Source organism: Sphaeramia orbicularis, chromosome 15 (genome assembly GCF_902148855.1).
Source record: "Sphaeramia orbicularis chromosome 15, fSphaOr1.1, whole genome shotgun sequence".
NCBI lineage: Eukaryota > Metazoa > Chordata > Actinopteri > Kurtiformes > Apogonidae > Sphaeramia > Sphaeramia orbicularis.
In genome coordinates this window covers 52,751,834-52,763,197 of record NC_043971.1, presented here as the reverse complement: position 1 = coordinate 52,763,197, position 11,364 = coordinate 52,751,834, and the positions used below count along the sequence as shown (strand labels likewise).

The window sequence follows — 11,364 nt, the reverse complement described above, 5'->3', positions numbered from 1 at the left end:
ATGAAGAACATTTGTGTGAAATTTGAAAAGCATCGGGTGAATAGTGTGCAAGGACAAATATCTGGGACAGAAGGACAGATGGACGTGCACACTGAAGTCCTGGGTCAGGGTCAGGGTGACCTCTGCATACCCCTGCCCCCTGGGTGGGCGGGGCCATAAAAAGTCCAGTTATGTTGAACTCAGAAGTGATAATGTGTCAAACTGTGTTAAACTGTGTTTAAACCTCCATTAAGTCGTTCTTTTTCATATATAAATGTTGCTGCATGTGTGGATGCAGGTTTTAACTGGATGGTGGGGGTACTGAGGAAGATCATGGCCGAGGCCACAGGGATGAAGACCGAGTCCAGGATGCCTCCGCTCATGGAGTTCTTTGGACCGGACGTCATAAAGGTATATGTTTTATAGGAATGGTTTCTTAGTCCAGACTGCTGTTAGTATTAGAACAGCTTTGGGGTTTTAGGAAGGACATGGACATTTAGTTCTTATTTTGTAACGTTTTTTCCCTCATTTTGATTTAACATTTTATACAAATAATGAAAATTACCCCAATTTGAGTTACTTTTCATCAAGATAAAAACATTGCAAATAGTTATTTGTGGTTTGACTTTAGGTTCAGAACATGAAGCAGATGAGCAAACAGCAGAGAATCCTAAATCTACATAAAGTGGTTGTTGAGCATTAAATACAAATGAACCGGTCTTTAAAGTCTTCATCAGGACATTCTGGACCTGGAGCAGGTCAGAACCATCAGAGCTGTGGATGTCCACAGAATCACTGAGGGTCGAGTTCTTAAAGCAGTGGTTCCAACCTGTTTTGGCTCGTGACCCCATTTTAACATCACTCATTTCAGGCGACCCCATTTGAAAACCAGACAACCCCCCCTGTGGGGTCCTGACCCCAAGGCTGAAAAACACTGTGTTATAGGTTCTTAAAGGGGCCTTCATAATGTCTGTACTGGAGTTCTGGGGGTGGGGTGGGGGGGTCATGGACTATTTGTTGAAGGTAGTTAACTCCACCAGTCTGGGTCGCCCACATCCATAATAACTGTCTGTTTACTGGTTTATACACATGATTTATACAAGAATTAGTTTAGACTACATTAGATTTGCTTATTCAACAGGGACATAACAGGAGAACTGGAACTGGAACATGTACAACTAGAACAGCACTCGGAGAGCACAGACCTCCACCAAGGCAGATCAGATCTTATGCTTTAGGTTGGACAGAACATCATATTCAGGCCTATTTGAGTTTTCTTAGTCAAAGTTCTTCATAGAAGTGGAGACACTTTCCTGGTTCGGTCCCTGCTGTTGCATCTACACTTAAACTCCAGATGTTTTATTACCTCTGCCTAGGAGGTATTGTGATTACTTTGCTTTGTGTGTTTGTGTGCATGCATGTTTGTTTGTTTGCGTGTTTGTTTGTTTGTTTGTTTGTTTATGTGTTTGTTTGTTTGTTTGTCTGTTTGTTAGCAAGATAACTCAAAAAGTTATGGATGGATTTTTATGAAATTTTCAGGAAATGTTGATACTGGCACAAGGAAGAAATGATTAAATTTTGGTGGTGGTGGTGGGGGGGGGGCCACAGGGGCCCACTGATCTGCCTTGGCGGAGGTCTGCGCTCTCCAAGTGCTTTTCTTGTTTATTTATTTTTATTAAACCTTCATTTAACCAGATAGAGCCCCATTGAGATTGAGATCTCTTTTACAAGGGCGACCAGGCCAAGAGGTCAACAGCACACACCATGAAAGAATACAGGTTTTTAAAGATAGGTAATAACAGCAAATTCAAACAAACAATAATTTAGTAATAACAAAGTTTGACAGTTTTTAAAAGTGCATTTTTTACTTTTATTAAACGGCAAATTTAGTTGAGGTCAACAGCAATTTACAAACACACACAGTCCATTTGACTCTCACTGTCTTATCTGTGAGTCTCCAGTGTTTTCAGCTGCTGTTGGGGGTATTTCAGGCAGGGGGGGCAGCAAAGCTGAAAGCTCACTTCCCCTCCTCAGTCTAAAGTCTGGATACATTCAAACAGTACACTTCACAAGTCCTTAAGGAATACTGGGCAGTGTTCTTTGGAGAAGTAAAGATCGGTATGATGGAACCAAACTGAGAAGAGCTTTGTAGATTAAGGTCAACCAATGGCTGAACCCTCGCAAACTCAAAGACGACCTCTCGGCTTCACCATGCAGTTCACACCAGGGCATTAGTGACTCCAGGTTTTTTCAGATCGACTTATTTGTCAATAAAGTCAATAAAGGTCTGGCTTTAGTTCAAAGCTCACAATGACATTAAGGTTTGGTTAATATGGTTCTATTGACCATAAAACACATCCACCCTCTAAGCACACATTAAAAGCTTAGACGTGGCTGTTGGTTTTATTAGTCTGAGCTGCCTTTGGGTGGAGACTGTGAACGTCCAAACACTAAACCCACAGTTGGTGAAGGTTCATGGTCATGGGTTCAGTCTGAAACAGCAGTGGAAGCGTTTACTCTGGGGCTCCAGTGTTAAAGTCCACAGCGCTGTTGCCTTCCCATCCAACCCCTGTGCACCCTGACCCCCCTGTCCAACCCCCATCCAACTCCCATCCATCCTGACCCCCCCATACACCCAGATCTCCCCATCCAACCCTTGTCCACCCTGACCCCCCCCCCCCCCCCCCCCCCTTATCCAACTCCCATCCACCCTGACCCCCCCCCCCCCCCTTATCCAACTCCCATCCACCCTGACCCCACCATCCAACTCCCAACCACCCTGAGCCCAGCCCCCCCCCCCCAATCCAACGCCCATCCACCCTGACCCCCCCTCCCCCCCTGACCTAGTCAGTTGGACATATACTGATATTTTCATGCATGTGACTCGTTGGATTAGTTGAACACAGATGTTTCCACTTTGAAGGAGTGTTCATATTAAATCAGTGTTTCTTGGACACCACATGTGCATCCCTTATGTAGCGGGGGGGGGGGGGGGGCTACCAGTGTCTTTGTTTTATTGTTTTATGTACAGTCTGTCTTTGTTCTTGTGGTACCACTGAGTCATTTCCATCTTTGAATGAATGTACAGTAACCAAAGGCAATAAACTCAACAAGTGGTTCCAAGCACAACAAACCTTAACTCTCACACGTATTGTAACTTATTTAGGCATTGATCCAGCTGATGCCATCATGTCTATGTCTGTGCTGGTGTCAGCACAGACATAGACAGCATAGATAAATTTCGGCCATTGTAAGTAAAAAAAAAAAAAAAAAAAAGAAAACAAGTAGTCAGAGAACACAAACCTCCACCAAGCACCCTGAACAGTGTGCATGTGTGGATGGACTATTTCTGTTTAAGTTCTACAGTTTCCAGGTTGTTCCATACAGCAGAAAAAGTGGAAGCCTTGGTACCAGTCATGTGTCTGTCCATTTATATTCAATTCACATCAATATTAGTTGAGTTCTAATTTTAAATGTGTGGTAAATGGGATTTTCAGTGTTAAATGTAAATGTCCACAGAGTCCACATTCCACAGTGGATGTGGACAATTTAGTTCCAGATACAAGAGATTGTTCTGAGCTACAGGTGGATCCAATTGGAGGCTAATCGGAGTCATTTTGAATTTTTTATGAATTTTGGAAAATTGCTCAGTGATGACAGATGGAAAATTGTAGATGTTGTGACCTTGCTGTGACCTTGAACTTTGGCCTACTGGGACCAAAATGTAATGGGCTGGTCCCAGGGCCTAGGCCTATCTGTGGGGGAGATTTGGGAAAGATGGGTGGAAAAGCTTTCCCATAAAGTTGCAAACAAACAAACAAACAAATACGCAAACAAACAAACACTCAAAGCAAAATGATCACAGTACCTCCTGGAGGTGGTAAAAAAAGATTTTTGAAAATTAATTTAAAAATTTGAACGTTGACCAACTTTTCCGATAATGTAATCACATCTGTTCTGGGTCACCGGCAATCTAGAAACCCAATGTGGTATGAATTCAACCAATAGTTTTGCTCCTAAAGTGTTAAACAAACAAACAAACAAAAAATGAACCAAAAACAATACCCCTTGCCTCCCCTTCGGGGGGTAATAAAAGTATGGTAACCAAAGGTAATCAGCTGAATCCATGCCCCTCCCCTTCCTTGTCTCCTCAGCTGGTGGAACAGGCCCCCTCTCCGAGGTTTCTGGGAACTCATATGCATCCTGACAACATCCCTCAGAGTTTCTATCAAAACAAAACCAAGGTGAGTTTCACACACTTATGCAAAGACACTTTTATGTCCGAGTACAAAATTATAAGACAAGTGGCTTTCAAAGAAGACTATGTGTTGTTTTTAATTCCTGTGTGTGTGTGTGTGTTTATCTAATCTAATTTGAAGGCTCTAGACCAGGGGTGTCAAACTCTTTTTTGTTCAGGGGCCACGTTCAGCCCAATATGATGTCAAGTGGGCCGGACTAATCTAATAACTACAGTGAAAAAAGTTAAATTCAGTTATGGAAATGTTTACATCTACCAACTATCCTGTAAAAACATTTAATAATAGGTAGAATATTAGTAAAATTGCACTTATTTTTCAGGTTGTTCATATTTGTTCAGGTTATTCACATATTTTGTGAAACTATAGTTTATAAATGTCAACATCTTCATGTAATTTCACTTGTTTACACTAAAACGAAGAAGTAGCATTGTAGTCATTTCTAGTTAATTATGATAGGATTTTCCTGGTCTGACCCACTTCAGATCATATTCATCTGTACGTCCTTTACTGTTAATATCTTCAGTGTCACTTTTACATTTCACAAATTCATCCTGCGGGCTGGATTGGACCCTTTGGTGGGCTGGTTTTGGCCCACGGGCCATATGTTTGACACCTGTGTTTTATACCATAACCTGAGGGAAAACAGAACTTATTCATTCTTTTATATATTCACATGTGCATCATTTGCTCCACAGTTGTATGGACCTGAGCTCTCACTGTCTGTGTGAATATTCTTATTCTTTTTACTGATGCGGTGTTTGTGTACTTTGTTGTAAACAGATGTTGGTGATCTTCAGAAATCCTAAAGACACCCTGGTTTCTTATTATCATTTCTGTAACAACAACCCCGTCCTCCCATCCATGAAATCCTGGGAATCTTTCTTCACCGACTTCCTTTCTGGAGATGGTGAGAAAAACACATTCTATTATGTTTTGTTTTATGCCAAGTGTGAGGTTTGGCTTCGAGTAGATGTCCAACAGTTGGAGGCTTTAAATCATATCACCACCATTCAGTGTGTCAGAGAGCATGATGGGAATTGGATGTAGGTTTAGTGTAGACTGTGGGAAAGGCTGTGTATTTTTCTGGCTTACAGATTTGTCTGCTTTGGTTCATTATTAAGTTTAATGAGGAGGAGGGAACTCTGGTCATTTGGAGGCTCAGGACTGAACTGTAATAATATGTCAACCAAAACACTTTTACCAAATAACTAGTGTTTGGGTTGTATACTCAGATTAACCGCAGGTTTAAAAGAAAGGTTTAGAATATTTCCAAGACCTTCCCTCTGAATCCACGGTTTGAACCACACAAAATGCTGAAACTTTATCTGTAATTATGATTAATGGTTTTACCCCGAATACTGCCGCTGGATTTCCTTTGTGTGAATGGAATATCTAGAGCACATTTGGTTGGATTCCTTCTCCCTTGATAACCAACATAGGGGACCCTAGTGGAAGAACCCTATCGATTTCAGCTTCTCTGTGAGGATTATAAGGGTGTTTGCAGACTGGGTATCCACATCTGTGGATACGGTCACACCTTTGCCGCGGCCCGTGCCAGAGAACGAGTGGCTGTTACAGGACCGAAACAGTAGGTGGCGGAGTGAAAGGAATTCTGTAGCTGTCCAACAAAAACGCAGAAGTGACAAACCCTAACGTCATCAACCGAGCACCAGTTCTGTTCATTTGTCTATGTCAAGTGACGGATTGTGTCTCCTGACAATTTTTATGCATGCGCGACTCATATCGTCCTGAGACTCAAACCGTCCCTTGACAGTCTACTTTTCTATCTGTTATCCTGTTTGAGGCAAACAGAAGAAGAGCCACCCTCGTTGTCCCAGATATATCACCTAGTGGTTCAGCCAATAAGGTGAGCAGATCCAAGACAACAGGAGCGCCGTCTATGGTCTCGCAGTAATTAGGTCACTTTCGGTCTCAGGTATAGATTGCTTTCAAATGGCAACGTACCGCACTGGAGTCCACCCAGTCCATTCCCAGGACTACATTCTCAGCTGGACTCGGGTACGGTATTTGCGTATAGAACGTTTGCATTCACATTGATAAAATAAAGTGGACTTTGAGGTCTAACATACTCAGACACGGATTCGGACACCCAGTGTGAAAACACCCTAAGTTATCCAAATGGGGGCGCTTTAGTTGAAAATCAGTTTTTCTGAAATAAATTAAGCAATAATAGGCCAGTTGAGATAAAATTTGGTTCATATTGATTGTCCATTTTCTGTCTACCATCTGGAGTTCAAATGGGGTCATTTTCATTCACTAGGTGGAGTTTTGTGGGGAGAGATTGGTTCTCTGACCGTTGTTCTGCCACCATCAGGTCCATGTAGCTCAAATTGAGTTCATATCGATTGTCTTTTTCTTTGTGCCATTACCTTGAGTTTACATGATGTCATATTTTGACACCAGGTGGTGTGTTTTTCCAAATGGTTGGGGGAGCTTCTGTTGATAAATAATTTTTTTGACATTAAGGACATCGCTGGCCAATCAAGCTCAAACTTGATTCATGTTGATCGTCCAACGAATATCTAAAATCTTTTCTGACATTATTCAGCAAATAATTTTCTGACATTATTCAGACCAGATATTCTTCATGTGAACCTGATAACTATCCCCCTTTAGCACCAACATAGGTGACCCCCAGGGGAAGAACCCTATTGATTTGGGGTGTTCCATCAATATTATTACTTGTCCAAATGGGGGCACTTCTGTTGAAAAATCTTTTTTTTTGGACATTATTGCTAGATATAGCAGGCGAATTGAGCTGAAATTTGGTTCATATCGATCATCCAAAATTAAGTTGGTATCTTTTATACATTGTGTCATTTATTTGCTTTGTTATATAGCAGAGGATTGAGGGGATCTCGGGAATATACCCTTACTGTAGGCCCCCAACAGCGTAAGTCTTGTTTTGCAAATATGGTACAACAGATCCAATTGCAGATTACCCATAATAAAGTGTTGTAAATTATTTACATTTTGAACAGTGATTCTGTGTTGAAGCTCAGTGAAGTAACATGACTCAATAAACTGTGAATCTGGAAAAAGTGGATACTACAGTGAATATTAGTACTTTTGCAAAGTGATAATTGGGTTTTTCCCGTTTTCTGTCACTTTTTTACTTTCACTACTCGTTATTCATCTGACTGCTTCAGTGACTGATCTGCAAACATAAATTGATTAGTTAATGGACAAAAACCGTTAGGCCGTATGAATTATTATTATATATTAGAGGTTAAAGTTTTGAGGGAAGAACGATCAGCAGCATTAAGATGAAGGCATTCAGCCCATTAATACCAGATTTAATCCTTTATTAATGATAAGAAATAAAACAGTTCTTATCAACCCTTGGAACAGGTTAAATATTAACTATAACGTGTGCGCCACATGAAGTAGGCCCTCCAAGTAGGTCAGAATTCTACTTAAGTAATCTTTTTATCTCAGGTATAGGGTCAGCTCCGCCCCCCGGGCACAGGTTACACCTTTAATGACCGCAAGCTCGAGGCCGGTCAGCGTGACAGGACGATTCAGATCTGGGTCAAGTTTATGGGCTAATAAACAGCACAGTCGGCTCAGCAGGGTCAAAAACTCAAATAAAGGACGTTTACTGCATCCATACATAAAGGCTGAGTGGAGACATTTACACACTGGTATAAACGTCTGTTTAAAACACCGTTTAGCTTCTTTACTGAAGTCAGCTACACTGGACATAATGTCAAGGTCGCATAATGGAAATATGTTTGTCCTTGTCAGATATTTTAAAACTAGAGTACAATAAAGCACAACAAATAAACTGGACATTGAAAGAGGAGAATGGGTCTTAAAACTAGAAAAATAACATGATAACTTATTTTGTTTCAACAATAAATGTGTCACTAACATATAATATATGTTGGAGTCATGTGGCATTATTGACCAACCACTGTCCCCACATTCAAGACATTATAATACTGGAAGGTCTCAGCGATGTCTGTCTGTCTGTCCGTCTGTCCATCTGTAGGTTTTCCAATAAAACCTTCCACTTGGAGCTTATGGCTGACTCGTGTTAAAAGAGTGTGTCCTCCACAAAGTTCGTCTTCTTCGATTTATTAAACAGAAATACAAAAAAAACAAAAGCACATACATACAGAGTTCCACTATCTTACGTTATACTGTCCAAAACACGGCAAAAATACAAACAAAACGTCCGCAACCACAAGAACACGTTCCGAACACGGTCAGAAAAACTGTCAGCTCTCCTCGGCCCTAATGCCGTATACCTTCTAGCCCTGTCGCGCACCCCAAGCTCCGCCCATTGGCACACACAACAACCAAAAACACCTTTTTTAAAATAAAATAAAATTATAAAATCACTATTCAGTAATTAATAACAGAACTGAAATAAGCAAATGGCACCTACATTACCGGCCCCTAATTGTTCTATTAATGCAACAGTTCAGAACAATTACCACATTTCAATTATATTTCAACGAATATCATTAACCACCAAACGTTTAACTTTCAAATGTAAAAGGAATGTCTTTAACAGGCATAGAGAATGTTCAGTGCCACATTAATTAACTTCAAAAAAAAGGATACAATGTCCATCTGAAGATCATCTTCATCTTCATCAGTTGTAGAGAGAAACAGAGTCAGAGGTTACTAGCACTTGACTCATCGTAGGGGCTCAGTCTTTACCACTGGCCCATTCAGATTCCATGAGCAGGCAGATCTTAGTAATGGGTCTGTCCAAGGTGTTAGTCTTTGTCTTTATCCGAACTCTGCGAACATGACCCTTCTTGTCTGGAACTGTCTCGATGATTTTTCCCATAATCCATGAATTCCGCGGAGCACAATCATCCACAAGAAGAATCACATCTCCTTCTGCAAAGTTTCTGGAAGCTGTGGCCCATCGCTGGTGCTCCTGGAGTTGTGGCAGGTACTCTTTGACCCATCTCTTCCAGAATAAGTTGGACATATATTGAACTTGTCTCCATCTACGCCGAGTGTAGAGATCATCCTTGTCGAACACTCCTGGGGGAAAGGTTGGTTTGATTTTCAAAAGCAGAAGATGATTAGGCGTCAGTGCCTCCAGGTCGTTTGGGTCACTAGACGCCTTTGTGATAGGTCGGCTGTTTATGATTGACTCTGCTTCACACAAGACAGTGTGAAGGCTCTCTTCATCCAAGGTTTGTTCTCTCACCGTAGAGTTGAGGACTTTCCTTATTGATCTTATCAGCCGCTCCCATGCTCCACCATGATGGGAGGCTGCGGGAGGATTAAATGTCCACTTGATGCTGTGTTGATGGAACAGATGCTGGAACTTTGAGGAATTCCAGTCAGCAATGGCTGCCTTCAACTCTCGGTTGGCTCCAACGAAATTTGTCCCATTATCGGAGCGAATGTCTTTCACTTGTCCTCGCCGTGCCATGAACCGCCGGAGCGCATTAATGCACGAATCTGTGTCTAATGATGAGGCCAGCTCAATATGCACTGCACGCACAGCTAAACACGTGAATATGACACCATATCTCTTTACGAGGCTTCTCCCACGTCTGACTTCGAATGGTCCAAAATAGTCCACACCCACTCTTGTAAAGGGGGGATCATCTGGTAACACTCGGTCTTGTGAGAGATCTGCCATAAGCTGTTTTCCAGCGTTCCCATGCAGGCGACGACATGTTACACACCTTCCACAGATCTTCCTGATAGCCGTGTTGGCACTCGTGATCCACAATTTCTGACGCAACTCAGAGAGCATGTGGTTGCGCCCTCCATGTCCTGTTTCTTTATGTATCTGTTGGAGAATCAAATCTACAATGTGAAAGTCTTTGGACAAGATGATAGGTTGCTTGTTGTTCTCAGGCATAGCAGCCCGACTCAGTCTTCCACCAACTCGCAGTACGCCATCTTGGAGGATGGGGTTCAGTTTGTACAAGGGGCTACTGCGCATGACATTTTGTCCTTTGTTCAGAGCTGCAATCTCTCCAGAGAATTTCTCCTCCTGACAGTACCTGATAATGTGCAGCTCCGCTTTATCCAACTCTTCCAATGAAATGTGTGCGCTCTTGTAGCTTTCTTTAAAGCTGTTCATTTGATTTTGAATCAGCTGTTGGCTACTGTTGGAAATGACTTCCTCAACAGCTGCACGCAGCTCTTTCCGTCTTTGGCAGAGTCCCTGGAGCAAAGCTTTAAGCTTCATGAACCATGCCACAGCTCGCTTCAACTTCATCCAGGAAGAGAAGTAATTCACCAGTCTCTTGAATGGACTTGCACTTTGTTCCACAGCTATGGAATTGACTGTCACTCTTTTGATCTCAGGATCGTCCAAAGTAATTTCTGCATTACTCAATGGAGTTTCTGGCCAGCACTCAACTGGACTGCACAGGAAATCTGGACCTGACACCCAACTCACGTTTTTCATGAAGTCACCAACTCTTTGCCCTCTAGAAGCACAGTCCGCTGGATTCTTATCAGTGCCGACGTGTCTCCACTGATCCATATTAGAGTCTTTCGGAATGGCTGACACTCTGTTTGCTACAAATGTTCTGTAACGTGACGTCTCATTTTGCAGGTACTTGAGTACAACCGTACTGTCTGTCCAGAAGATTGAGTGTGTGAGGTCCAGCTGAAGCTCTCTTTTCAAGACACCATCCATTTTCACTGCTACTGTAGCAGCAGTCAGCTCCATTCGTGGAATCGTAGGTGACCTGAGAGGAGCCACTCGGGATTTGCCCATCATGAACACACAATGCAGTTTGTTAGTTGTGCTCTGCATGAGAAGGTAACTGACTGATCCATAAGCATACTCACTTGCATCAGCAAAGTGATGTAGTTGCGCTGATGCGCAGTCTCCAAATCCCTCAGGCTTAAGGCATCTGGGAAAGCTGAAGTGCTCTAAAGCAGGGAGACCGGCTAACCAGTCACACCACCTCTTTTTGATGTGCTCAGGTAAGTCGTCGTCCCATCCAATCTTCAACCTGCACAAGTCTTGCAAGAGAGTCTTGGCAGGCAAAACCACGGGTGCCAGTATGCCCAATGGATCATACACTGAACTCACAACTGAGAGGAGTCCTCTTCTAGTAAATGGGCGGTCTTTGATTGTGATTTTGAACTTAAACATATCAGACTC

General features: G+C 42.3%; 1 protein-coding gene across 1 annotated transcript in view; it reads left to right on the top strand.

Annotated features, from left to right (window-relative positions):
- sult6b1 (sulfotransferase family, cytosolic, 6b, member 1) overlaps nucleotides 1–11,364 on the top strand; it is a 40,671-nt gene that overhangs the window by 15,812 nt on the left and 13,495 nt on the right. The window contains exons 2-4 of the mRNA XM_030155370.1: nucleotides 278–390; nucleotides 4,134–4,223; nucleotides 5,019–5,145. Coding sequence (XP_030011230.1) covers nucleotides 278–390; nucleotides 4,134–4,223; nucleotides 5,019–5,145 — 330 coding nt within the window. The remainder of the gene's footprint in view (nucleotides 1–277; nucleotides 391–4,133; nucleotides 4,224–5,018; nucleotides 5,146–11,364) is intronic.